This window comes from Pleuronectes platessa, chromosome 1 (assembly GCF_947347685.1).
Source record: "Pleuronectes platessa chromosome 1, fPlePla1.1, whole genome shotgun sequence".
Taxonomy (NCBI): Eukaryota; Metazoa; Chordata; class Actinopteri; order Pleuronectiformes; family Pleuronectidae; genus Pleuronectes; species Pleuronectes platessa.
The window spans coordinates 16193005-16220071 of record NC_070626.1 but is presented as its reverse complement, the minus strand read 5'-3'; the positions used below and the strand labels follow the sequence as shown (position 1 = coordinate 16220071).

The following is a 27067-nucleotide window of genomic DNA, read 5'->3' as shown; positions in this document are numbered from 1 at the left end:
GCCTCAATGCAAAACGCTATGTGTGGCGAAAACCCAACACTGCCCATCACCCTGAGCACACCATCCCAACAGTGAAACATGGTGGTGGTAGCATCATGCTGTGGGGATGCTTCTCTTCAGCAGGTACAGGGAAACTGGTCAGAATAGAGGGAAAGATGGATGGAGCCAAATACAGGGAAATCCTTGAAGAAAATCTGATGCAGTCTGCAAAAGACTTGAGACTGGGGCGGAGGTTCGTCTTCCAGCAGGACAATGACCCTAAACATACAGCCAGAGCTACAAAGGAATGGTTTGGATTAAAGAATGTTAATGTCTTAAAATGGCCCAGTCAAAGCCCAGACCTCAATCCAATAGAGAATCTATGGCAAGACTTGAAGATTGCGGTTCACTGACGGTCTCCATCCAATCTGACTGAGCTTCATCTTTTTTGCCAAGAAGAATGGACAAACCTTTCCATCTCTAGATGTGCAAAGCTGTTAGAGACATACCCCAAAAGACTTGCAGCTGTAATTGCAGCGAAAGGGGGTTCTACCAAGTATTGACACAGGGGGGTGAATACTTATGCACCCAACAGATGTCAACTTTTTTGTTCTCATTATTGTTTGTGTCACAATAACATTTATTTTGCACCTCCAAAGTACTATGCATGTTTTGTTGATCAAACGGGAAAAAGTTTATTTAAGTCTATTTGAATTCCAGTTAGTAACAGTACATAATGGGAAAAAGTCCAAGGGGGGTGAATACTTATGCAAGGCACTGTAGTAATCGGGTCATCAATGAGTCAAGGTATAATTTTCCAGATATAATGAACTTCTCTACAGGGAATCCTAATACAGCACATTCACAGGAATGTGAGGTCACTGTGACCTTTGACCTTAAGGCTCCAAAATCTAATACTTGTACCAATTTTGAAGACATTCCCTCAAGATGAACTTAACATACTTTGTAAGGCCACTGTGATCCTGGACCAGTAGGGTGCTTTGAGTGGTCATCAAGATTATAGAAGCGCGTAGTAAATACAAACCATTTACAGGCAAACACGTGGTTTGTGAGGTCGCAGTCACCTTGACCTTTTGACCCATTACTACCAAAATGTGATCAGTTCCATGTGTTCTGTATGTGAAATGTATCCTACCATATGCTTGGTGCTTCTGTTCCACCGATTTCCAGGAAATCATATTTGTCCTCTAACAAGAAGTCATTGAAGACGAGAGCAATGGTGTCCCCTGGCTCAGCAAGGATTGACCATGTGCAGTCCAGGTTGTTTTCATACTCTGCAGGGTATCCAGGGCTGGTTATTGAACCTGCGGTGCCTCGTAGTGTACCGCCACATGCTCCCTCAGCTGCAGACACACAAAGTGGTAGAAGGACAGAGTGAGAAGGAGGAGCAATTCTTTAACAAACACATGTTTTTTGTAATTTATTTCATACATTGATTCTGGTGTTGTCTCTCCTGGGCTGGCTTGATATTTTTATTTCTTCTCTTTTATCTTTTTGATTATTATTTTTTTTTACAATTGCCTTTACTGTTCTTGCTCTGTCCAAATGTAAATGTTAAATACTTAAATACTACTACCAAAAATAAAAACCCACTTAATCAAATCAACCATTTTGGGGTTTCACAATATGTTTTTAATAGCTTCATTTCTCATTTCTGTTCATGAATAAACATATAACAGATTAATGTATTATTATATAAATTAACATAAAGCACATTTTAATGAAATGCATTGGCGGGGTGACATATACCCTGCACAAAAATGCAATTGTTCTATCTATTGACTCAGATTGTGAAAACCTCCACAGATTTGCTAAGAGGATTTTGTCCTGTATCTGCTTCACATAAAATTTGGGGCATAATTTGAATCAGACCCTGCTGTGCATTTAAAATAAATCAATACACTGGTTCTTCTCATCTTCCCCTCTGACGACCTCAGTGATTAGAAAGAAAGAAAGAAAGAAAGAAAGATAGAAACCTCTTACCTCTACAAAATGGTGATGGGAAGTCCCACTGTGCTCCAGTGCCAGGTGACACAATGCATGTGAGGATACTGTGTCCTTCCAATACAAAACCTGACTCGCAGCTGTATCGCATCTTGTCGCCCATGTTGTACCGCGTACCATGAATGACCCCGTTTGGAATGAGGCCTGGGGTTCCACATGTGTGGCTGGGCAGGACTGAAACACAGAGAGGAAAACAGAATTTTTTTTCATGATTACTCATATTTACATAAAAATAACTGTAAAATTTAATTAAAAAACAACTAAATAAACCAATCAACATTCCACAGAAGAACCAAGCAGCCAACCAAACCCTTGTGTGTGTGATTGTTTTTCTATACGGACCTACAACTATGTGAGACTGACTGTGCAGTATTTAGATGTCTGTCTAGCCTTCATTTCTCCAATGTGCATCTGCTGCTGCTGCCTCTTCTCAGATGTCTCTACTAACTCTACTGTGGCAGCAGCTACAGGCAGCTCATGGTCGAACTGGGCCAAAATCAATCCATGACTGTAGCCAACGCGCCTTAGTGCCACAGAAGGGGCAGCAACACGGTAGCTGTAGTACAACCTGGATGGACTCCACAGTAACTTACTGGGCGCTGTGTGTTATGTGTATTTGTACAACTGGAGCATGTTAACTTGGTGGGTGTGTGTGCACATAATGTGCTTCCAAATAGCCACTTTGTGTTTGTGTGTGTGTGTGTGTGTGCGTGTGCGTGTACACATGTGCCTGTGTGCACGGTGCCATGTGACTGCATGTAAGGGGTGTTCAGTCAGTCGATCTGTGTGTTTGTGTACACAGGTCCAATTAAACACTTGCATGGTAATAAGACAAAGCTTCACCAGGAGACCATGAGAACTAGGACAGAGAGGAAGAGGGAGGGCTGGAGGATGAGAGGAAGACAAAGAGGGTGGGGAAGAGGAGAAAACCGGAAGATGAAGAGACAGACAGGAGAGAAAAAGACTGGGGAGAGTGGAAAGGCTCGAGACAGCCTGATGGTTCCAGTGGAGAGAGGAAGAGGAAGCAGGCTGGGAAAAGGAGTCAGACAGAAGAAGAGAGAGGTGAACTAATTACAGTGGACACTAAACGTGTATAATTTACTCTAATTGACTCATTATTTGGATTGTATGAAGTCATGAATCAGAGGGAAGTTCCACACTCAGCTGACCACTCTGTCTTCTGTGCTGCCTGCTTCGGTATAACAAGGTGAAGCGCACAACCTAATTCAAAGCCCAAACTAAAGCACTGACTAAATGATGGGAAGAAGGAGGGAAGGAAGCGACTAAAAGAGGAGAGAACGAAAGGAATCGTGTCCAAGCCAAGTCATTAGTCACACTTATGTGACCGCACAGTCCTCTCTCTGCCAGCCTGCCGCATTATAACAAGCCGGCTTGATGCACAAAGGTGTTCTCTCATTTGAACCGATGTTTGAAGAAGTCATCTGACAGAATCAGGAGGGATTTGGGGAAAGGATAAAGTGCTCAGAAGTATTGTCAGTATGCAGATAATCTCTGCTTAACTACAGTTGCATTTTTCCTCCAGCTCTGAGAGAAACCATTTAAATAGTGACTAAGATATTGCTCTCTTTTCACTCCTCTAATGTTAAACAGACAAGTCTGAATATACTTTTAATCACATTATACTCATTTGGTTTTTTCATATCTTGCAAAACATGTGGATCACCTGCAGCACCATGTAAAACTGATTTGAGATACGGATGACCACGGCGTTTCATCTTGACAAGATCAGTTAGCTGAGTATGTTTTATCGATATCTTTGCCCAATAGAAGGTTAAGAGCTTTATATCTATATATATTAACATAAAATAGATATTAATGAACATATTTTTTTTTAAATTTATCTTGTTCACCTTTATAATGTTAAAACTATGGATTATTTTTTTATATCTAAACCTTTACTACAACACAACAGATTACAACATGCAGGTATTTTGATAATCATGTTGTTGGGCTTTGACATTAAAGGAAGTTTGAAAAATAAGCTTTCTTAGGTTTGTGCCAAATGTGAGGAGAGTTACTAAAATGTCACTGTTAATTATATATATTTCATCATCTCAACTTTATTTTATTCTTGCCTTTTCTACAGTTGATTGCTTTGCATTAGTCTCCAAATGTTTTAAACTAATTTAATACATTTTTTAGGATTCCAGGTTTTGCCAATCGCCTGTAAAGAACTTTGAATTGCATTCATTTTGTTGAAATGTGCTGTAATTAAGTTTGTGTGATTGTTTGGCCGATTGATTAATTGAATAATTGATTATTAGATTGATTGTTTGATGATTAGCAACAATGAAATAAAAGGCTCTGCAGACTGAAGCAATGAGACGCAATGAGCTGATGAGGCAGATGATGTGACACTGATTACAGGGGCTGTGGGTTTAAACAGGGGTCATTACACAGGCCCGGATTTGTGCTTAAGCTACAGTATGGCAAATCCATCCAGCCTTACTTCATCTGGCACCTGGACTTCATGACACCCCTCTGGGATCCAGCTCCTTTAACACAAAGCACCACTATATCCTCTTCCCTCATGTATAGTCCATTTAGCGTAAATCCACCGATACCAGTGAAGCCGCCCAAAGTCCTGCAGCTGGTTTTGAATTCCATCAACCAGGACCGCCAGGCAGTATACTTTGCATCAAGCATGTCTCCTGACTTACATTATCGTGTCTCCTTGAGTATTCGCTTATCTTTCATTTATGTGAAACTCCTACCTACTCCTGCCAAGCACTGATTTAATATCTTTATATTTGAGGCCAAGCTCAAAGTAAACATCTATGAACCGCTACATTCTAATGAAGTACATTGAAGTACAACATTCTTTTTTTTCCTTCAATCTTTTATCATTTTTCTTTAGGTCCCTTGTCAAGCTTTGTAAATTTAGAGTGTTCGTAACCAGCCATGAAAACAAAGCAGGTTTTTAATTATTACATTAAAGCGACTTACGGGGGAATGATAATGTTCCTAACACAGAAACCAAACATACAAAATCACTGAAAATGTGTACACATTTTGAAGTTATTAAGTTTTTTTCCTCTGGTATCAACTTGTGTTGATGGTAGCCTATGCAGGTACATTCTGCCATGACAGCTGATTTACAGAAGCGCATCCAAATTGTTAAAATATAATTCTTAATTTAAGAGGCAAATTCCCTTCTTTCACGCAGTGGCTGGAACTTCCAATGTTATCCTGAAGAGTGTTTAGACAGTCATGCGTGACCTTCGATATACACGTTGTGAGGAAAGCACCAGTTGGTGGGATGGCCACAAGAACACTGATGGGGAGATGGTATCAAAGTCTATATGTGTGTGTTTGTTTGAGTACCCGTATGTGTGTGTGTGTGTGTGTGTGTGTGTGTGTGTGTGTGTGTGTGTTTGTGTGTGTGTGCGCGCGTGCGTGTGCATGTCTTTTTTGTCTAGTGGAAATGACTGATGATTCTCCTCCACAGAGTTGTCCCCCCCGGCACTTCACAGCCTTGGGGCAGGTCAGCGGGTTGCTATGGCAACTCTAGGCCAGGGCATCATTTTAATAGCAATGCAGAGGTGAAGAAGACAGAGAGGTGATGGGAGGGAGGCTAAGAGCTGACAATGACATGAAAGTAGGACAAAGTGAAGAGCAGAATCAAAAAACGGAAGGAAAAAGGAAGAGGTAGGAAGGAAAGGCCATGTTGCGTTCAGAGGGAAAAGAACAGATCAAGGATGATAGAAGTAAAAGATGAGAGCCAGAAGGAAAAAGGAAGTGAGGGAAACAAAGAGGGGGGGTGAGGGAGGTTCTGATAAAGGCTTTTGTTAAAAGATTAATAAATTATTAATTACTTATATAATCAGTGTCTTACAGAAACCTAGTACAAACACAATTACATCCTATTTTCTGTTTGATCCTTTCTAATGTCTTCTTCCCCTCCTCTAGGAAAATTATACATTTAATGAGTTCCCCATCATGACTTTAATTTTCTCTACAACTATCAAACAACTAAAGCATGAATCTATAGCATTGGCAAACCTAAATTCAAATCCGACAGTGGTCATAGCTGTGTCTAAATTCAGGGGCCGTATTTGAAAACTAATCGGGTCACAGTGGCACAACGAGGCTGTCCCACCTCGAAGGCTCCTACGAATGCAGCAGTCAAATGCATAATTTCATCACCAAGTTATGAAGGCTCCAAAGTGTTGATCCAGCCTATCCCACGATTTTTTGCACTCTGTTGAAAAACGTTTTTAAGTGTCGCGCCCCCAAAAACGAGGTGGGTTAAAACATTGTCGTGAAAAAAAACCCTCTGTTGACCGAACCATCTAGTTTGTATTTGGCCTTTGTGATCGGCGCACAAAGAAGGCGGCCAATGAGTTGGGAAACAGCGAGACAGTTTCTTGTTGCTCACAGTGTTTCCACTCTCTAACTGGAGTTCAGTTAAGGCTGTGAACACGATTAAAACTTCATGTCATCATCTATTTGTGTGGTGCTGACCTCTACGGGGCTCTGTCCCACAGCGAGGAGGTGCACAGACACGTTGGGGGGGAGGGCTCAAGTGAGAAAAAGGCCATATTATAAAGAAAATGTATTAAAGCAAAAAGTTCAATATAGTAGCACATCTTTGACAATTAACAATATATTTAAATAATCCCACACAATTGTTAAATACTCAACAGAGACAATAGTCTTCTTCAGTATTCACTAGGTTTGTCAACCACATAGGAAACTATGCTACAATGTGCATGTTTTACATACTACTAGTTTCTAGTATATACTGTAACACACACAAACCATAACTGTTGGTATCATGTATAGATAAAGATCTATCAGCAAACAACCGACTAGTAGAATGAATAGTCACCTTATATTTACAAACACGGTCCGACAGTCGTTGTTATTATAAGCTGATGCGTATAAGCCAATCATCTAATAAAATAGCATTGCTAACGGCTCCTTGAATCTGTTCTCATGGATGCACAGTGGATCCATTTGCTGCTGGATAAAAGCCAACCACCACCCCACTTTCTCTCCCCCTGTGCTGTAAATGCATGGCACTGGGGACAGACACACTATAATTGATTTCCGCATGTAAAAATGGACATAATAAAATTCAATCAAAAAGAGTGAGAATCGCTAAGCTCATGGTAACATTGATGGGACAGTTTTCCGTGCATTAACATGACAGTGACTCAAATGGCTGGACTCGAAAGGTGATTGCTTTTAATGGTGCAAGAATTTTTTTGTAAATAATTATGGCATATTACAAAACACTTACAGCACAATACACGTAAACAGCAAACACACAAAGATTTGAAACCTTCAATTATTTATTGAAATGAAATGAATGTAACCAATAATGAAATAATAATAATATCATGCCTCCATCTATACCGATCAAGATCAAAATGTGTGTTTGCTGCTGTTTGTGAGCTGTCACTCATCCTACACATAGAATAAGGGAAGAAAATGACCTCTAGTTTCCTGACAGCAACAAAACAACTGGAGTGAACCGTATCTGTATCCACAGCATGCAACTTGCCACCAGCCAAAGTTGGAACAGATGTTTCATCGGATCCAGCTTCCCCTACCTGGCAAAAATTACTAATTTCTTGTTTGGTTTCCAGAGGGCTGTAAAGTTAAAACCAAGCGGAACCAGAACAAATGTCAGACCGCAAGCACATATTGCTAAACAGGGATTTGGACAGATGTTGGCATTTTAAATTTGTCTGAAAAAAAAGGGGAGAATATCTTTCAGGGTTTCAAAACTTGATTAACAATGTTGGCAGAGCAAGTTCACTTTTTTAAAGTGATACTAAATATGTTTTTTTCCCAATGAAATAAACCCATCCATGCGTCACAAAACCACAATCTGTGATGTCACAGTGATGTCAACCTATTAAATAAGTCACGGCAAGGGAACTAAGTGGGTTAGGGTTGAGGTTAGGGTCGTGAAAACCACTCCTCCACAAGCCTTCAGTGTCAGCGCAGCCGTTCACGGGATCCTTAGAAATATATTCACCAAGTTTGAGGTTGAACATGAACAGTTGACGGGGAAATGCTTTAGTGTTTTTAGGGAACTGAAAACTCAGGCGGGGTTCTGGTCCTGAAAAAAAAAAATGCATCTTCAAAAATGTATTCAATATGTCTGTCAAAGTTTTCTAGCTCATACAACAAAAGCCTTGGTCCCCTCACTTTGGAGAACAGAAAAAAAAAAGCTTCTTCAGTCCAATAAGTCCCTTTCTGAAAACGCTTATGATTTTTGCACTCACAACTCAACAATGTCTGCAATACTGCAGTCGCTGATTGTGCCCTTTTATAGCTGAGTTCAAACACTCAACACTTCAGAAGAACTGATGGGAAAAAGTGCAGACAACCAAATTTCACCTATCCACCACCCACCCTTTGAATCCGAATAAATCACTCCATGTACACATCTCTGCTGAGAGCCAAAGTTCACATTAAAAGCATCTCTCAGCGGGTGCAATCCATAATCCATTAACACCTGTACTCAGCTGCAGTGGTGTATATGTATTACAGTTGTTGCTGTTGGAAAGATGCCAAAGCCCCTGGGCTAAATGGACTCCCCAGCGCTGATACTGCTCCCATGGTGTAAATATATATACTACCTCTAACCAACCAAACACTAATGGGGCTCATGCCCAACTGGGGCCAAAGGGCCATAGATAATCCAAGCCCCTCACCACCTGCTGTTCTCCCATACTTTTAATGTGACAACAGCTAATATCACACCTCCTACAGATCACTTTGGTCTAATCCGAATGAGGCCTCAGAAGTGAGTTTAACTACAGCGGAAACCATTTATAGTGGTCACAGTTGTCCTGGGACAAATTGATCCCTATAAGAGGTGGATTTTTGCAAACGAATTGAGCAGCTTCTGTATGGTAAGTCTCAGAACTTGAGGCAAAGGTCACAGCGGTCTTTAAGAAAAGGGTGATATCAGACTCACCTCTCTCTCTCTCTCTCTCTCTCTCATTGACTGGCAGACACACACACACAAACACTGACACCGACTCAGCTGACGTTTCTGACCTGCTACAGTTTAAACATTGATTTGTTTGAAATGACAGCCAGGATATCAACACTGATCACCACATGGGGATCGATACTTTCCTGAAATGAATAAAATCTTTCTTCATATCTGTTTGCAATCATTCAATTCAACTCAGGATTAGTGAATTACTGAGAGAGCTGGTATTGTTTTATGGTCAACACATGCATAAAAAAGAGCCAAAATAATCAACACATACTTGATCAACGATTTCCACTGTATTTAGTTTTTGGCTTTAAAAAAAGCATTGGGTTTCATAGTAATACCAGTTTGACCATGGAGTGCCGATTGAAGCAGTTGGATTTAAGTAAGATGCCTTACATGCAATGAAGTCTGGATAATCTCCTGAGATTTCCATGAGGGGTTGTATGTGAGAACACAAATGTTGCCTAAATGCTCAGGGACCCAACAATCTCTCCTGCTGCCAATATTCATATGCAACTCATATGCTGGAAATTCTCCAGACATTTTGTATGTTTATGTTTATCTCAGAAAACGGCTATAGAGAATAGCTTTACAGAGAACATAGGGAGGTACTGTAACATGGCTGCCAAATGAAAGTCATTAGAAAACTTGTTTTCCCGGAATGTTAATAATAAATATGCAATAAATAATCTGCAGCTATTTTGACAATGGATCAGTTGTTAATGGCATTTTTTAAGCAAACTTTCCACAGTTCCAGTTAGTAATTTGCGAGCATTTGCTGCTTATTTCTTATTTTATATAATAGCAAGTTTAATATATTGCCCAGACAAAACAAACCATGTGAATGCTTCATTCCAGGCTTCAGGACATTCTGATGGGCATTCAAAACAATAAAATAAAAGGCACAACATCTCACAATGAAAATCACTGCAGCCCTCATAACGAACAGAGGTAACTCATGGTATATTATTTTCATGCTGATGTAATATGGGCAGTATTAGCAGATCCAGTGATGTTTCCAGTGGTTATATCAGTCGCATCAATCTATGCTACTTTGCATCTAGTGTTGATCAAGTTTTCTGGAATACGCAACCACACTAAGGTGTGGAATGCCTACTGCTAAGAGGCTCAAACAAACACTGTGTGGTTATGGTTCATTCGGTTAATTTTCAAAGCAACATGCCTCACTGCACGTCCCAGTGATATTACAGCTTTCATTCCTGTATTTATTGCTTTGGGACAGAGGGTTGATTATTATCTTAAATAGTGATTGCACTGTCCAAGATAATGAGAACAACAGATCGGAATTCTGCTCGACGATCTTGGATCTGGGATTTTCCTCTTTGCTGTGCCAGCCAGGGATGTTTCCAGCATCAATTCCCAGTGATCACCAGTGAAGGAGGGCAATCAGAGTACAGACTTCACTTTGTTCTACAACACAGATAAACCCATAAAATAAACCACAGCCTGAGGGCTTGAGGAATCAGAAGCTGCGTAGGATACAAACCCTCCGGATTATAAGTCGGGTGTGCACGAATAACACCGCAATAGCGAAATATATTCTATCTAGTTACAGCTCTGCACATATGCCATCATCATCTGAAACCTACATCACATAAAAAACACATTTAGCAAAAAAACACATTTAACAAAGACCAAAACATGAATCAAAGAAATCCTCAGGCCCTTGAAAGTTATATTTCTGTTCAGCTTCCTTGGAGTAAACATATTAGAATGTATTAACTCTGCCTTCCCCATGTTCCCTGGGTGAAAATATATTAACACCGCAAGTGACATTTCTAGGACTGCTTCTCATCAATCACCCGCTAAACAGAGTAATCACTGTAGCAGCTACACTCTGTTAAACACCAGCTCTGCTCACAACCAAGAAATGTTGGTTGCTAACGCACAACATCCCCATGCTGTGATGTCCGACACCATAAAGACCAGCAGATGTGTTTAAAATTGTATATTGACCAACAGACGTGTTCCAGAAAGCCAAGTTTACTGTCATATAAAGCCTTTGTGATTTAAGGTTAAAAAATTGCATCTCTTGCTCTGTTTTAACCAACAGGTTATATTATACTTCCAGCTAACTGTCAAATATAAATTCTTATTTTAAGTATAAACACCAAAGATATTCTAACCATAGACTGTACATAAAGACAGGGGACATCAAAGCTCTCAAAAATTGAAGCCGAAGCATCTAGATTGCCTACTAGTGGCTGGCAGCAGTATAGGTCATGAACCCATCCTCCTCCATGTTAGTGGATGGGACATGTCAAATACATATCTGCCTGGGGGTGGAGTACAGCTCACCTAGTAGAACTGCCGCCCCCATGATGCTATACGCCTCTGCAGCGGCTTTGCGGCCACGGTGTTTTCATGTCATCCCCCTTTTCCCCTTTCACCACTAAAACTCTCTCCATCCTATCACATACATCAAAATATACTTGTTAAAATAAATAACAGCCAGTTCATCATTCGTTATGAATGAATTAAACATAGCTTTAAGAATGTTTAATTTTCATGTCAAAGCATGTCTTTTCTGATTATCCTTTGATGCGATACAGAATAGTCAAATCAGCGTATGCGTGAGCTTATTCATGAATGTAAAAAAAGGTTAAAACAACATATGAACAAAACAGATTTTGAATGATATGAGGCTCATCAGTAAAAGTTCAAGGTTCTCAGCAGTAAGTTAAGAGCAAGGTGCAAATATCTTGGCATTGGCATCAGGCCTTTACTGATGTTGCAATTGGGCTCTATAAGACTGACTGACTTTTCAATGATTAAGAGCTGTACAACTGTGCTGTCAGCTTGTTTAAGGTAAAACATCCCCTCTGATTACATTTATTTTGAGACATTAAATTCAGCAATATGGAGTTGGGTCTGATCTACAGGGGGAAATATTATCCTACTGTATAATCAATGAACACTCATTAAAATGAATCTATGATTGATTCTAAAATTCCACTATACACCTAATCTGCTCCAGAGAGTGCGCAGCCAGGACCGCGGTAAGAGGTAATGTCTATTTTTATTTTGTCTCCGTCAGTGGTGTTGAGGAGAGAGCTACTGAATAAACCAAAGCTCACAAGTCCCGACACATGTTGTTCAAACCAGCTCCATGCTCATTTGCTTTGGGTGGAGTGGGAGAACAATGAACATGTGGCTGCGATGAGGAGCTCACCTACAAGAAATCAGTGTCGAGCCGGAGCTCCTTTGCGTTGAGGAGTTCAAATTCCAAATTAGGACAGTGCCTCCTTAAGGTGTTCAGGGCGAAACTGACTTGAAGGAAACCTCGGGGCATTCCCAGTTCACGCAGGATCAGTTACATTCACCAGCTGGACTGTGAACTCTGGCGAATCCCCTTGATATCCGAGTTTCTTTTGTAAGAGAAACTAAAACTAGAGCAGAGAACTGAGTGTTTTCAAGGGCTGTAACGTCTCACAAAATGTTTAAAAGGAACCTCCTCAAATATCTTTGATAAAAACAATTTAGGTCATTTCATTTTTAAGTTATATTCCTTCTATTCTGCTTCTATTTTTTATTCTTGTTGCTGCTCCGGAGCTCCATCAAATGGATAGAGCAGATTAGTTCTAAATTGTCTTTTTGTCCTGGAGTGCCATTGAATAGAAAGCAAATATGGCACAAGGGATCGAACCAAAAATCTGAAGGACGCAACAATTTCAGTTTTTTCTGACTGGCCTGCAATGTAACAACCTGCATCACAAATACAATTCAACTAACCGGATTGGAGATTGTGGAATTACCCTATTAGGACATGGGCCAGGAATAGTTGTCTTTGCAAATTATGTATGGTGCAACCAAAGGTAGAGATTTATCTGAGCAAGTAGAATCATCTACCAGTTCCAGCCATCATGTTAGAAATAGGTTTTGTTCTGACCTCGCCCTGTGCTGGTTGTCTTCCCTGTTCTCTCCCCCTTTCACGTTTAACTCTTGCATACCAATTCAAGGCTGAATGCAAAAAATATATTTTTTGAAATGTATGAAACTTGATGGCATATGGGTTTCCCACCGCAGACTCAGGCTATTTCCAACATAAACATTTTTTAATCCCATTTGTTTCCCTATCGCAACTGAAATAAATACGACAACGTTTCCTTTTTCACAGACGATTTTTCGATTCGTCAAAGCACAAAAAGCTCAGGTGTGACTAACAACATCAATGACGGCTCTGTCTCACGATTTGAGTCACGACAATGAGCCACAGAGCACAACACTGGAAGCAAAACAGCTAAATGGGATTTTGCTTTCATAAAGTTTTATATTTACACCTGTGCTTCTCCTTCTGTCAAAATTACTACTGTGGCAAAGGCTTATTGTGTAGAATATCGATGTGATCTCCCTAAGAGGTATTCTATGCAGGGTTTTCTAGAAAAAAACAAACAATTTATTGATGCTTACAGGATGAATCGCTCAAAATCATAGTGAGCCACAAATGATGTGTTTCGTAGTATCAGATGAGAACCCTGCTCTATGACTTTACTTTCCGACTTTTCTTATTCCTGGGCTGCAAACCTTTGGGTGATGGGTGTGCAGCCCCCAGCACACAACAGCAAACAGTTTGTGGACCGGACACTAAAAACTTAGCAGCCAGGTTACGCTGCTGTGTCTTCTGTCCTCTGCCAGTGTAGGATGTTTGTTTGACCAAGACGCAGAGAAGGGAGACCACAGCGGACGGCAAGAAATGTGCACTTTGAGTGGGTTAACACTAAATAGGGCCATATAGCACCTCCCCTCCTCCCCTGGAGGTGTAAGCGTCTCCATTTCTCGCTTAAACGTAGCCCGGATGAAACAATCTGAAAATAACATTTAGCTGATTTGCCGCTTTGTTCTGGCTAACACCTTTCTCCGTATTTTTTATTCACTCGCTAGCTCGCTCGATCACTGATGCTCCCTCTTTCTATCTCTCTCTCTTCCTCTCTCACTCCTTGAGCAGGGGAGGAGGAGCCAACTTGTTTAAAAGCAGGATGACAGGAACAGTTCAAATGGTTAAGACATGAAAAGGTGACTGGAACAGAAGAGATGTTCCCGACCATCAATCTAGTCCTCTGCAGCCGTATACAGAGCCCCGGGGGGGTGCTCATGGAGACAAAAAAAAACACATTTATATATATACCGTATAGGCCACATTTTACTACATCATGAAAATGTTCACATGCAATACCCTGAGGTCATGTTGGAAAAAAAAGGAGATTTATTTTGGGATAATGTTATAGTGATGTGTAGAGGATGTGATCCAGCTGGAGGATGTATGCACCACCACATTCACCGCGCCACAGATTCACTCCGGAGCCACATGCTGCACTTAAACTTTCACTATTCACTTTAAGATACTTTTATTACATCATCCACAAGAGAAATGATGTAACAGCTGGTACAGTACCAGAAGAGACGTCAGTGTGGTGCCATGTTTCTGTCGTAGCCTTTGAGTTAACACTTTTAACAATCGCACATGTCACATGTATCCTTGTGCTAACGTCGCCCTGCCCAATGCAATTTAGTTAATCGTGGACGTGGTGTGTTTGGATAGGATTACGATGTCATGACCTCTCTAAGACGTTCGTACTGCAACACTTGTCTTTGGACAGTGAGAAGATTGACACATTAAAGTTAGTGTGGCATGGCTGCTCTTCTACTGACTCTCTGTGAACAAACACTGCTCTCATGCACTCAAACTCATCAAATCGTGATAATGAATTGAGTTCTTAATATAGTAAGTTCTGTGGTTTTGCTGTGAGTTCTTCTTTGAATGGACTGAGCTACAATGGTAACACAACAACACTTGGCAAATGCACTCCTGGCCGGAGGTTGCCATGGAAACAGTGACCTAGCCTGAGGCTTGAGCGCTGCAGGGGACAAACTGAGGAAACAACATTCCACATCTGTATCAGCCGATAGAGAACGTCTGCACATTGATTTAATCTTGAGAGGAACATCTGCACTGAAATAGTATTCACATGTGTAAATGTAATTTTTTTTGATCTGGGACAGTTCAGCCTAGATTTTTTAAATAGGAACAACTTGCTTCCAAAATGATCATCTGCAGTCCCGAGGCTTTCATCTCTGACACATCAGAGACACGGTCTGTGTTCTGGAGATCCACTACATGATTTCAATATAGTCCCCTGTTTTTGTTAAAGCACTACAGCATCAGTTATGATTAACTCCTTTGCTTTTGGTATACTAATGACGTCATGGTTTATTTTTGTCTTAACAAAATGATCGAGTTGCTCATAGAAAGGCTCATGCTGCTGTAAAAGGTTTGTAGTAGACTGATATCTTTAATTGTGCGAAATTTGGTGCACCTTGATTGATTTTACTGTTTGGCCTTGGCAGAGGTATATGTGCCATTTAAAACCAGAATAAATAGTATTAAATATTGAATAACACACATTGTACTTACAATACTTGAAAGCTGGAAACATGTTAATCTTATGTGTTGAATTTTAGTTTTCATCATCATAAATAAAGTGAATGTGTCCAAAGAATAGCTCGATGCCCTGACCCCTGATGTACTGTGCATGAGACCTGACCTATATCCAGTTAATATGAAAGCAACCAGCAGAGCAGCTGGTTATTTGTGGCACTCTCTGTAACTGCATTACTGGTATAAAATATTAAATACATCATACAAATTAATTGAACAAAAGGAAATACAGGCTCAGCAAAGAAAATGTCAGTCAGCCAGTCTCTTGTTTATTTCTCCCTTTCTGCTCACTTGTCTTTGTGCACTTTCGGCTCACTTGGACCTGAGGGCTCGGTGAGCCCGGAGCAAAGTGGTCTCCACAGTCCACCGTGACAGGCTCTCCTCAGGAACAGGGTTAGCAGAAGATAAAATAGCATCTCATTCTGCCAGAAAACCTCAAAATGTCCAAAGCCACCTCCATTCCCAGTCTCCCTTGTCACCCCCCCCCCCCCCCTTGTCCCCTCACTGCTCCTGCTCTTCCCTCTTCTCCAAAGAGAACTGCCAACACATCCTGCTCTCTCTTTTTCCTTCCTGTCATCATTGCAATGACAATCCTGACCTGAGCATGAGTTCCAATGGTACGAGCGGTTCGCCCTGAGGCAGTGGTGTCAATGGGGACAAAACATGGAGAAATAACATCACATGCTTTATCAATACACACATGCACACATTTGTCACGGCCTAGTTGGATGTGCATGCACGCACACGCATACGCACACGCACACACACACATACACACACACAAACAGAGACACAGGCTTTTGTGTGTATAGTTGTGTTGGGAAGCAGGAGCAGAACATTAAAAGGTATATGACACTAATAGTTGACATGTAGAAAATAACATGAATAACTTTATGAGTGCTAGAATAGGGAGCAATTGAAGAGCTAACAGGTGAATACAATAGGGACACCAGTGTTCATTGCTGGAATGTTTAAAATGGACATTAATCATTGCTGTCCCTGTTGCTTGCTGCACCTCTCTCCCTGTGTCACACACACACACACACACACACACACACACACACACACACACACACACACACACACACACACACACACACACACACACACACACACACACACACACACACACACACACACACACACACACACACACACACACACACAAGGTCTAATGCATCTTCATTTAGTCCTGCTGTCCTCTGGGCACATTTACATCTGTCAACTGACTATACAAAATGGATGGATAGGCTTGTGTATGTGTGTGTGTCTTTTGCCATGCTGCAGGTTGGTGTGAATCCATTTGTCTTCCTGGGAGTTATGCAATATTTATTGTGGATCTTAAAGGGCAAGTCAGTCTTGATGTTTAATAGTACGTACATGTAGGCAGATGCATATTTGCTATATGTCACAAATATGTGTATGTGTGTGTGTGTGTGTGCAAGCGTGTGTGCAAGCATGTGTGCAAAAAAGTAAATTGCCTTGATAGGTAACAGTTCATGGTCCCCTAGGCAGCAGAGCATTGTGGGTAAACTCGATGTCACAACTACTCCCATACATCATCAGATTGTCACAGATAGGTATGCACACATAGACACAATCATGTCAACACAAATACACAAGATAATACTTCATGGCCATTTTGAAATGTACAAGGTTGAATCATGGTTAGTGGTAAAACCAATATCCATGATAAATGTGTGAGACTGTATGTGTCAATGCTTTGTCTGGGTTAAGCAATAAGAAAGAAGGGTACACAGCATTTTACATCCAAACTTTAATGGGAGATTTAATATGAAAGAAGAAAAACTCTATTGTAACTGGAGTCTACTAGTTTATGTCAAGTCAAATTATTTTGAAGGCAGTTTGAAGGACTCACTGAAGTTTATCCGATACACAGAAATGGGCAGTAATGGTGTACAACCTAAATTGTCATAATGGTAAAAAATGCACTGTCATTATTCCACCATCCTTCTCTATTTTATTATCAATGCAGTTCCCACAGTGAAATGGATATAACATCTGGATCACTGACTCTTACAACAATTAAGAATGATGATGCTAATCACATAACTATGATTAATAGTGTCATCTTCTCTTATACTCAGATGTATGAGGTATAATCCAGCACAAAACACAGAAAACTGTTCGCTGAACTTTTTCTGTCAGATGAATGTCAGTACCTATTTGGGGTTTAGTGAACGTTCCAGCTAAAGACGTGTGACATGACTTGTCTTTTCACTTGGAAGTGAACATAGCAGAAGAAACAAAATGACCCCTAATCCTTCACGACCGAACAGACAGACGTGCCCTCACACGTAATTAAATGGCCGATCACTGTCAGCAGGGCCGTGACACACAATGACAAATCCCTCATCAAAAATAAGCGTTGTAAAGCCCGAGCTTCCAATAATGTCAATGCCAAATCAACATCCCTAAATGTCTGTCAGTCTTACAATAAAATAAAACCCACTGTGCCATTAAAATGAGAACTAACGTCAAATGATTCATATCACAGACCCCTCTGAGTGTGGCAGCTGCACATGCTTACACAGGGCGAGAGTGAATGAATGGAGTGACATTAATGAGATAATGCAAGGTGGACAGTCTCTCACACTCACACGCTCACCCTGAATTTCCTGCTCCACTGAAATACCTGTATGTATACTATTGCCGAATTAGTCATTTGTCAGGAGTCATTCTGTCGCTCGAGCAGCACTGTCAGAGCAGGAGCCCCATTGTTACCTGTTCTGCTCGACTGGGAGCAGCCGCTGATACTAGCTCAACACTTCCCGAATGTGCCTCACAATGGATGTGAGCGCAGTTTTAAGATGTGTGAGTCTCTCTGGAAAGTGTTGACCATGACCAAGGTCAGCTGATGATGGGAAAATCAGTTTGAAGCGTGGCAAGGACAGAATAGGTTTTTATCACATCTCTGAGGAAGCCAGACAAAGGGAAGCGGATGAGAAAGTGCTGAGGACTGCCATTACATTTTATGACAAACAATTAACTTTATCTACTGAAGAAACATAAGGGGGGAAATACATTTGAATGAAACAATCAAACAAAGTTGGATTCTGGTTTGCCAACAAAAAGGTATCACACACAGATTGTTGGAGTAAGGGGTAAGAAGACAGTGAATCAGCACAGGCTCGGATCACATCTGTTTTCAGTAACTATTGAAGAATCTGAAAATGTCTACCAGATCACAACAAAAATTATAGTCACCAGTTAAATGCACCCAAGCAGCTGATATTAGTCTGATCAGTGCGATAACACCTGAATCTGTTGAAACACTACCAGAAAATCTTGACTGATGACTGAGCCTCCAACGGAAATTCATGATGTAAACACCGGCGTACACCCCGGTAATCCAGTTAGGGGGTGTCGAGGCCTGTTAGTCAAGGGCAGATGTCTCGCAGGTTTTTGTTCCCTGAAAGTTAATGAGCCGCACTTTGTATCTGAGGCTCATTAACTATCGAGGAGGAACAAATACCTGGAGGACGCCCGGACTGCAGTTTGACTCGGATAAAGGATGAAGAGCCAAAGATAACATCAGATAAACAAAGAAAACAACGAGGGCACAAAGCTCTTTTCGTATCTAATATATATATATATATATATATATATATATATGTGTGTGTGTATACGTGTGTGTATATAGATAGATATATATAAATATACTGTACAATATATATGTGTATACAGTACAGTAACACTCTTGAGAATACAGAACTCTGTTTAATATCAAGCAGGCATTCAATTAGGAAATTAATGCAGTGAAGAAGAGCAAGATGGTACGGAATTAATGTTTGAAGAAAAAAACTTGGCCTCAAATATAAAGATATTAAATCAGTGCTTGCCAGTAGGTACGAGTTTCACATAAGTGAAAGACATCATGAGACCTGGTTGAACACAACAGTTTGTGTTGTGATGGAGATGAATAACACTCCCAGTTAAAAGTGGAACAGGACCTGAGATATGGGATAGGGAATTCAAAATGTAGTTTTGTGGCTTGAGCACAAAGGCCAAACTCAATCTCTGGCTGGTTCTCCTCTGTTCTGCCCCACAAATACTTGGAAGCTACTTTGATGTTGCTGTAACAGACAACCAGCTGCTCAACAGTGACCTTGTGTACTGTGTGTGTGTGTGTGTGTGTGTGTGTGTGTGTGTGTGTGTGTGTGTGTGTGTGTGTGAGTGTGTGTGTGCATGTTAGAGAGAAAGAGAGTGAACGAGAGAGAGCTTATCCCCAGTGTTCCTGTTCTGTCTTCCCGCTTGTCTCTGTGTGTTCCTCTGTGGGTGTTAACCATAAAAACAATGTAAGCCCTGTTAAACCTTCCCATATTTCAACCCTAAAACTCTCAATTTAGGTGTTTCAATTGTTGTGTGTGGGAGAGAGATAAAATAAGAGATAGAAATGACAAACCTGCGTACACCATTGTGTGTGGGTGTGTGTGTGTGTGTGTGTGTGTGTGTCTGTGAGTGAGAAAGTGTGTCTGTTTGTGTTTGCGTTTTGGAATCCGTGTGGTTTTGTGGGCGTTTCATGTATTCTGGATCAATACATGTTGTGTTTGGGGAAATAAACAGACCCTTCAGGGCATTTCAGTGGTATAGCTGGACACACACACACACACACACACACACACACACACACACACACACAAGCTAATACACTGAGCACAGTGTTAATCTGGTACAAGGTATTAAGATATTATTATGATAAGACTAGGTTTTTCTTTGCAATGTGTGTGTGTGTGTGTGTGTGTGTGTGTGTGTGTGTGTGTGTGTGTGTGTGTGTGTGTCTGTGTATGTGTGTGTGTGTTTAAATGCATATCACGACCTGCGGTATAACACTGATGTTTCATACCATAATAAAGAACAAGCTCAATTTTAAGTTTCACTCAGTGGTTGTAACAGAACTACAGACACGTGGCAGCAAGATGAACTAAGTATTATATTCAGTGTTAAAATATTAAATGAAATAAATAGATTTTACTCACATGTCTTTCTTAATAAAAGAAAAGGCATGAAACGTGCTTTAGAGCACTCACTATCCTCTTCAAAAACATGTGCATCCACAAGCACTCAAGTACACGCACTCGATGTACTTTCATTTCCATGATGAGAGTTGTTGATGTGGCTGTAAAGATCGGCTTTGAGCGTCACAATACTTAAAGCAGAGTCATGATGATTCAAGAACAACTCATCCAGGATGTCACTTTTCATGTATCAGCTTCATTAATGCATGTTCCACAGGCCTTACAGCGAGAGATTAAGGCTTTAATAGATAATATACTTAATAGTTTGAATAGCCATGGATCATATAGTTAATTACAGGCTCCTGTATGTGAATGCACAAGATAAGACCACCGGGCAGCGCTGCTTGATTACAGCAGAAACACGCTGATAAAAAACTATGTGAGCTGCTTCAAAACGACTGAACAATAAAAACCAGCGTGGCAGCAAGGCAACAGTAATATTACTCCATAGGTGTACCATATCAAATCAAATGTAATTAAATACAGCACAGTTCAGCCCTTTGGTTTTTGAGGACGCCAGAGCTTTATCGCGCAAACTGAGAACTAATCACCAACTACTGACAACAACTACACACAAAAAACGTATGTGGACCAGTGTCAGTGCATGAGCAGGTGGCTGATGGGGCATGCTGGTGTAAATGGTGCAGGAAGCTGGTCGAGGCCTCTACAGCTGGCTCTTAAAGACCACACTGCTCATCCTTACACTCAACCTAAGTGTCATAAACTGACTGATCAACCACATAAACAACCATCAACTGAGCAGTGCCACATGTCGAGGCTCGGCTGATATTGCCGTTCTGCGGAAGCAGCTCAAGCTACAGAACACAGGGTCATACCTTGATATACTGCCTTTGATAACATAAGATAATCCATGTTTGAAAAAAAACAAAGACAAAAACTCCAAACAGGAGGTCTTTCTTATATCATCCAGATTATATCTTTAGAAGTTTTGTCCAGATGTTTCACCTTTCATCCAAAAGGCTTCTAACTGTTAATGGGAGGTTTCAGATATTTAAGCACTGTGGATCTGTTTGTGCTTTGAGAGGCAGGTACGTCGTTGAAACCCTATCACGCCATGGTGGCTGGTTTTGTCATCACATCCACATAAAAGACCTTAAGACGAGATCCCAACAACAACTACAAAAAACATATTATATAAAAAAATCTTCAATCGGAAAAGGACCAAGCCAAGATGGACAAAGAAGGAGCCCCACTCAAACCCATTTTCAGTTGGGAATAATTCTGTATCATACATCATCAAACACTACATTAATAGACATCTAGGATAAAGCCACTATGTCTAGCCACAGACCACTTGTACAAACTGTTCATATTTGGGCCTTACCAAAGCTAGTTTACAAGTTGTTGGTGGCTGCGTTTGTTAGAAGACATTCCCATTGATTGTTTGGTCAAATAATGAGGTTAAAATGATACAATATTCTTTAATGTTTTTTTTCATTAACAATAATACTCTTATTTTTTAATAACTACAGCCTGACTTCACAGCCAGTGTGACATGGATTGACACACTGTAACAAATTTACAGTGCATATAGGCCTGTCAGTATAGACACTACACACATCTCCAAATCCGCAGCTGTATTACAGTCAAGTTTGCATTGCTGAGCTTGTGAAGCCAGCTACCTGACAACACTGTTCTCTCCTTCATTTCTGACAGAATATCCAAACTCACTGGATTACCAAGATTTACACCTTTGCTGCCAACAATAAACATACCATCGAGACTTCAATGAAAAACATTCAGTTGACACACACACACACACACACACACACACACACACACACACACACACACACACACATAAAGCAAATTTAAATGATATTGTATATTACAGTTCATTATCCAAAGCGGCAGTGACTATTAATCATCTCTGCAGGCATGGTAGTGTGTATTTTAGTGTGTACCAGCATTTACATTTACGTTTGTGTGTGCATTCGTAACCAATGTGCAATCCAAAGGTCAACAAATCAGCATATTTCAGTATTTGTGCAATGTAGAGTCTATAGAGACACACCTGAATATGTGTACGTGTGTTCATAGGTGTGTGTCTCCTGCCGCAGTGGAGAGCATCACAGTAGATTGATGCTGTAAGCCTGAACCGTGCGACTGCTCGACGCTGAATGCACCTTGGCTTTACAGTATTTTAGGCCACAGCTTTTTATAACGTTTGACGCTGTTTCCATTTAAATTGTGTTCAGTCCAGAGCAAACCATTTCTACGCTTGGAAAGCCTCATATCCTGTCCCCCAAACACACACACACACACACACACACAAACACACACACACACCTAACCAAGGCACATATGCACACGCATGTACCAATGAATTTAACATCGTGACAAGCCGTAGCGGGCCAAATGACAGACCCAATCATTCATTATTCTCTATCACGTGTCCACAACATAGACACACAAAAGACAGACTCACAAATGCGGAATAGACACACACACGCTTTCTCTCTCGCTCCCTGTCAGTCTCACACACACACACACACACACACACACACACACACACACACGTAAAATCATTCGCTGATTCATTAACCACTTTGTTCCATCCATCCATCTTTAAGCAGAGGGTGAAGGACAGCTGGAGGGATGGAGGGATAGAGGGAGAACGAGAGGAGAAGGACAGACAGAATAACTGCGGGAACATTAAGCAGGAAATGACAGCCGGAGAGTGATGCTGTTCTAATACAGACCAATGAAAAAAAGAGCATGAAATCAAATTTTTTAATAAATGAAAGCAAGACGCTGAGAATGTGAATGGGAGGTGGGGGATGTAAAGCAGAAAATGAAAGAGCGCGGGGAGAAGGCTTTAAGGAAGCAAAGAGCGGCAGCGCAGGGAGAGCGCACGTTGAGGGAATGTGAGAGACGAGTGCGACGGGGAGGAACTTTTGATGTTCTCGTGTGAAACATGTCACGTAAAAAAAAAAACAACGGGGGGAGAATAATTACAAGGATCTCAGGAAACCAGCAGCTTTCACGCTCATCCGAACAATACTCATGCACCCACATGTGACTGAGAAACAGCCAAACCGAATACATTAAAACCAACTGTGCCTGTAGCCCACACAAGAACAGCGTGTGCCTTATCTTCTGCTGCAGATTACATTTCTGACAAAATCATCACAGAGATAGAAAATGAGAAGTGACTGATGAGTCGACTGCCACCCATGCTATTATTAATACTAACAATACTAGAGACGGGGAGAAAAACATTCAGAGTGATGATATACCAATGTCTGTCACGTACAGTTGTTTTGCAATAAAGTTTCCAGCAGCTTTAAAAACAGTATTTAAACATAGTGAAACCTGAAAACTCAAATTATGTTTTCCTCTGCATTTGTTTGCTTGTTTGTTTGTCTGTTTGTTTGCTTCAATACACAAACACTACTCGATGGGTCGCAACAAAACCTGCTGGAAGGATGTGGTCAGGAAAGACCCCATCGGATGTTGGTGTGGATCCGGATGAGGGGGTAAGATGTTTGGGAAATTGTTTTATTCACTTTCTATGGCATTTCGAGATGTAATGGATGCTGATGAGGAAATCTGTCATGTTAAGGGAACTGATATTGTGGACAATTTGGTGCAGATTCAACTAAAAATCGAGTATGATTAAATATGATTTCAAAGGGGAAGTGTCGGGCCCATCTCGTTTTTCATTCATACTTTTGAAGGGAAATGTGCTGACATAGATTATTTAGTTTTTTATAATAAATAAAGTTTATCTAGTTCATGAATATACTGTATATATTTTAGGGCTGTGAAATGATTAAAATTTTTAATCAAATTAATCACAGGTTTCTATGGATTAATCATGATTAATCACATTACCGATTTTTTCGGAATATTTTTGTGAAAACAAGATTTATGACATTTAACTTTTCTTTTGTGCTGCAACTCAGCAGTTCTTCAGCAGTTATCATTGCTTTTCCATATGGAACATTAATATAATCTTCATCCTAAACAGAATTCGGGTTCCTTAGCCCTTGTGTGGTTGAATAAAACTTTTTTTTTTAAATTAAACAGAAATTATTTGAGCTTCTTAGCCATAGGATGGTTGACATTTTTTATATTTTTTGTCACACAACCATTAACCACACCATGATACAATCTAATACCTCTAAAGGCCCTCTTAGCTACTCGTTCTTTAGCCAGTTGGTGAGGCAAACTAACTTGTTCAAATTCTCTGACAGTAAAGCTAACCGCTTCTTTTGCACAATGTGTCCGGCGAGTGAGTCTGGTTTGGCGCATTCCACTTGAACGCCCCTCGCCGCAACACATGCTTCGCGTTGCGGGGGTTAGGCGGGTATTGCTACGGTGAAACGATAACGTCTTCTCGCAGAGTGTGCATATCACCTTGGTTTTACTGAATGTTCGATCTTTGTTTTTTTGGAACACGATCTTCCCGTCCAGAAGGTCCTCAGGTTCATCAGAATTATCCATGTTGTTTGTTTGTTTGAATGGCAGCTGCCGTCTGACTGCATTAGAGCGGCAACTAGTGCAGAGGCGGCGGAATTGGAAGTACCTTCTGCGCATGCGTTAAATGCGTTAAAAAAAAAAAAAGAATTAATCCTGTAATTTAATCATAACGCGTTAACGCGTTATTTTTCACAGCTCTAATATATTTATATATTTGGGGATGTAAACATTTTGATCTAGATATTGTACCGCCTATGTAAAATCCGGCCGACAGCTGAAAGCACACTTCCTGTAAGCACTGAGTCAAAACTTGAACATCCATTAACTGGAAAGACGTAGAGTCATTTGCAGCGAGCGGCCAAGTCACCCATGAGAAGAGCAATCTGTCTTACTTACAATCATACTACATTATTACATTATTTCTAGGGAGACGCGATGGCTTTGACATTTTAGCTACAGGACTATTTAAAATGATTACTTGTACGAAACAAACTCTTTGTTTATACTTGTTTTTCATGTATTTTGAACTTATCTTCCTTAAACTCCATTCCAAATTTAAAAAGTTAGTTTTACCCTTGTCTTTCCTAGTTTAAAAGATGATGGTTCTGTACAATGAGCAATCCCCCTGTTCTGATTATTGATGATGACGAACACAAGATCAGTTCTGAAACAAGAGGCTGTGAAAATGATTTTTGTCAGCAGGAAATTAGCCTGTTTGAATTGAAATATGCTTGCTGCTTTTGATTTAGTACATCGACTATTCAATTTGTATCAAGACAGCAGGACAGTGGTCTTGTGAATGGAATTAAAGGGTCTCCAGCCTTCTTTCTTACCTTCAGGTGAATGGGCTCTGGCTTCACCAAAACCACATGCATCATTAGGATGGAGCACCTGCCTGCTCCGATCTCCTTGGACTTTAAAGTTTGTTTTGGCTGTTTCACTGAGCTCCTCACAGACTGTGGTGCATACAGAAAGAGCTGAGTCTTTTTCAACTGCATTGCTATTCTTTGTTATGAACCACAATCTTGACTCTACTGAATATTTATTGGTATTCAGTTTCCAGTGCAATAAGAGATTTGATTGCAATCCATGCTATTTAAAAAAAAAAAGAAAAAAGCTGAGGGAGGATGTAGCGTGAAATAAACACTGTTAAACGCCTGGATCTGAATGCATATGAGTCTGCAATGCATACAAAAGTGGAACGTAATTTGCATTAATCAAAATATTTAGGCAGGAGTGGCTCTTTTTTAATCCTACTTTATAATGTTTGGTGGCCACCGGACTCCGATATGTAGGTGGGAAGAAGAATTTTACCCTCAGGCATCTGCTGTTGGCATTTACTGTTGATGGCTGAATCACCAGGATTAGACAAAACACACACACATACACACACACAAACACACACCTTTTTGTCAGATGAACCACTCATCCCTGACAAGTTTCTGGTATGTCTCTTCAGTCCCTTGATACAGAGTCCAGGTTTAAAAAATGGTGTGTGTCTGTGTGCATCATTGTGAGTTTATGTGCATAACTGCAATCTGAGGTCCAGCAGTTGGTGTTATTTTCCCGACTGGGATTATGTGGATCAAATGTGATGGGTTTTCATTAGAACCCTCCGAGCCAGAAGAAGGCAATTTCCCTGAATGAGTGTGAGAACGCCAGGAGAGGCCATAAACTCTAAAGGTCTCCTCTCAGGACTTTTCTGTACAGGGAAAAAAAGGTTTTCATGTTTACCTGCATGTTGTACACAATGTTTGTCCACTGTTTGTCTTTTTGCTTTCCCTAACCTGCTACCTTTTCTACTGTAATCCATAACTGTTTTTCTGCCCTTTTTGAAGGTTACTCCGATAAAACATAGTCTGACCAAGCGAATGTGTTTCTCATTTGATTTGTAGCTTTGCTTTCCTCCTCTTGGTCATATTTCAGATGGACTAACCAACAGCCAAGGCACAACAATGGCTTACTGGATTGCAAATCACACACAATTCATTGTGTGCCTGAGGTAAATAGTTGAGGTGAATCCAGAAGCCCGGCGGCAGTGGAAGAGTTGTTTTTAATCATATCTGTCTGTTGTTGCATTAGTCCGGCAGCACTTCGGCACTGCCAGAGAAGCTCTGTGACACTGCCACCAAACAC

The 27067-nt window shown here is 40.6% G+C and overlaps 1 protein-coding gene across 1 annotated transcript in view; it reads right to left on the bottom strand.

The window, feature by feature from the left end:
- Positions 1-27067, bottom strand: part of LOC128442454 (CUB and sushi domain-containing protein 1) — a 289198-nt gene that overhangs the window by 185613 nt on the left and 76518 nt on the right. Inside the window, exons 3-4 of the mRNA XM_053424918.1 lie at positions 1984-2178; positions 1136-1343 (exon numbers count right to left, since the gene is read on the bottom strand). Coding sequence (XP_053280893.1) covers positions 1136-1343; positions 1984-2178 — 403 coding nt within the window. The remainder of the gene's footprint in view (positions 1-1135; positions 1344-1983; positions 2179-27067) is intronic.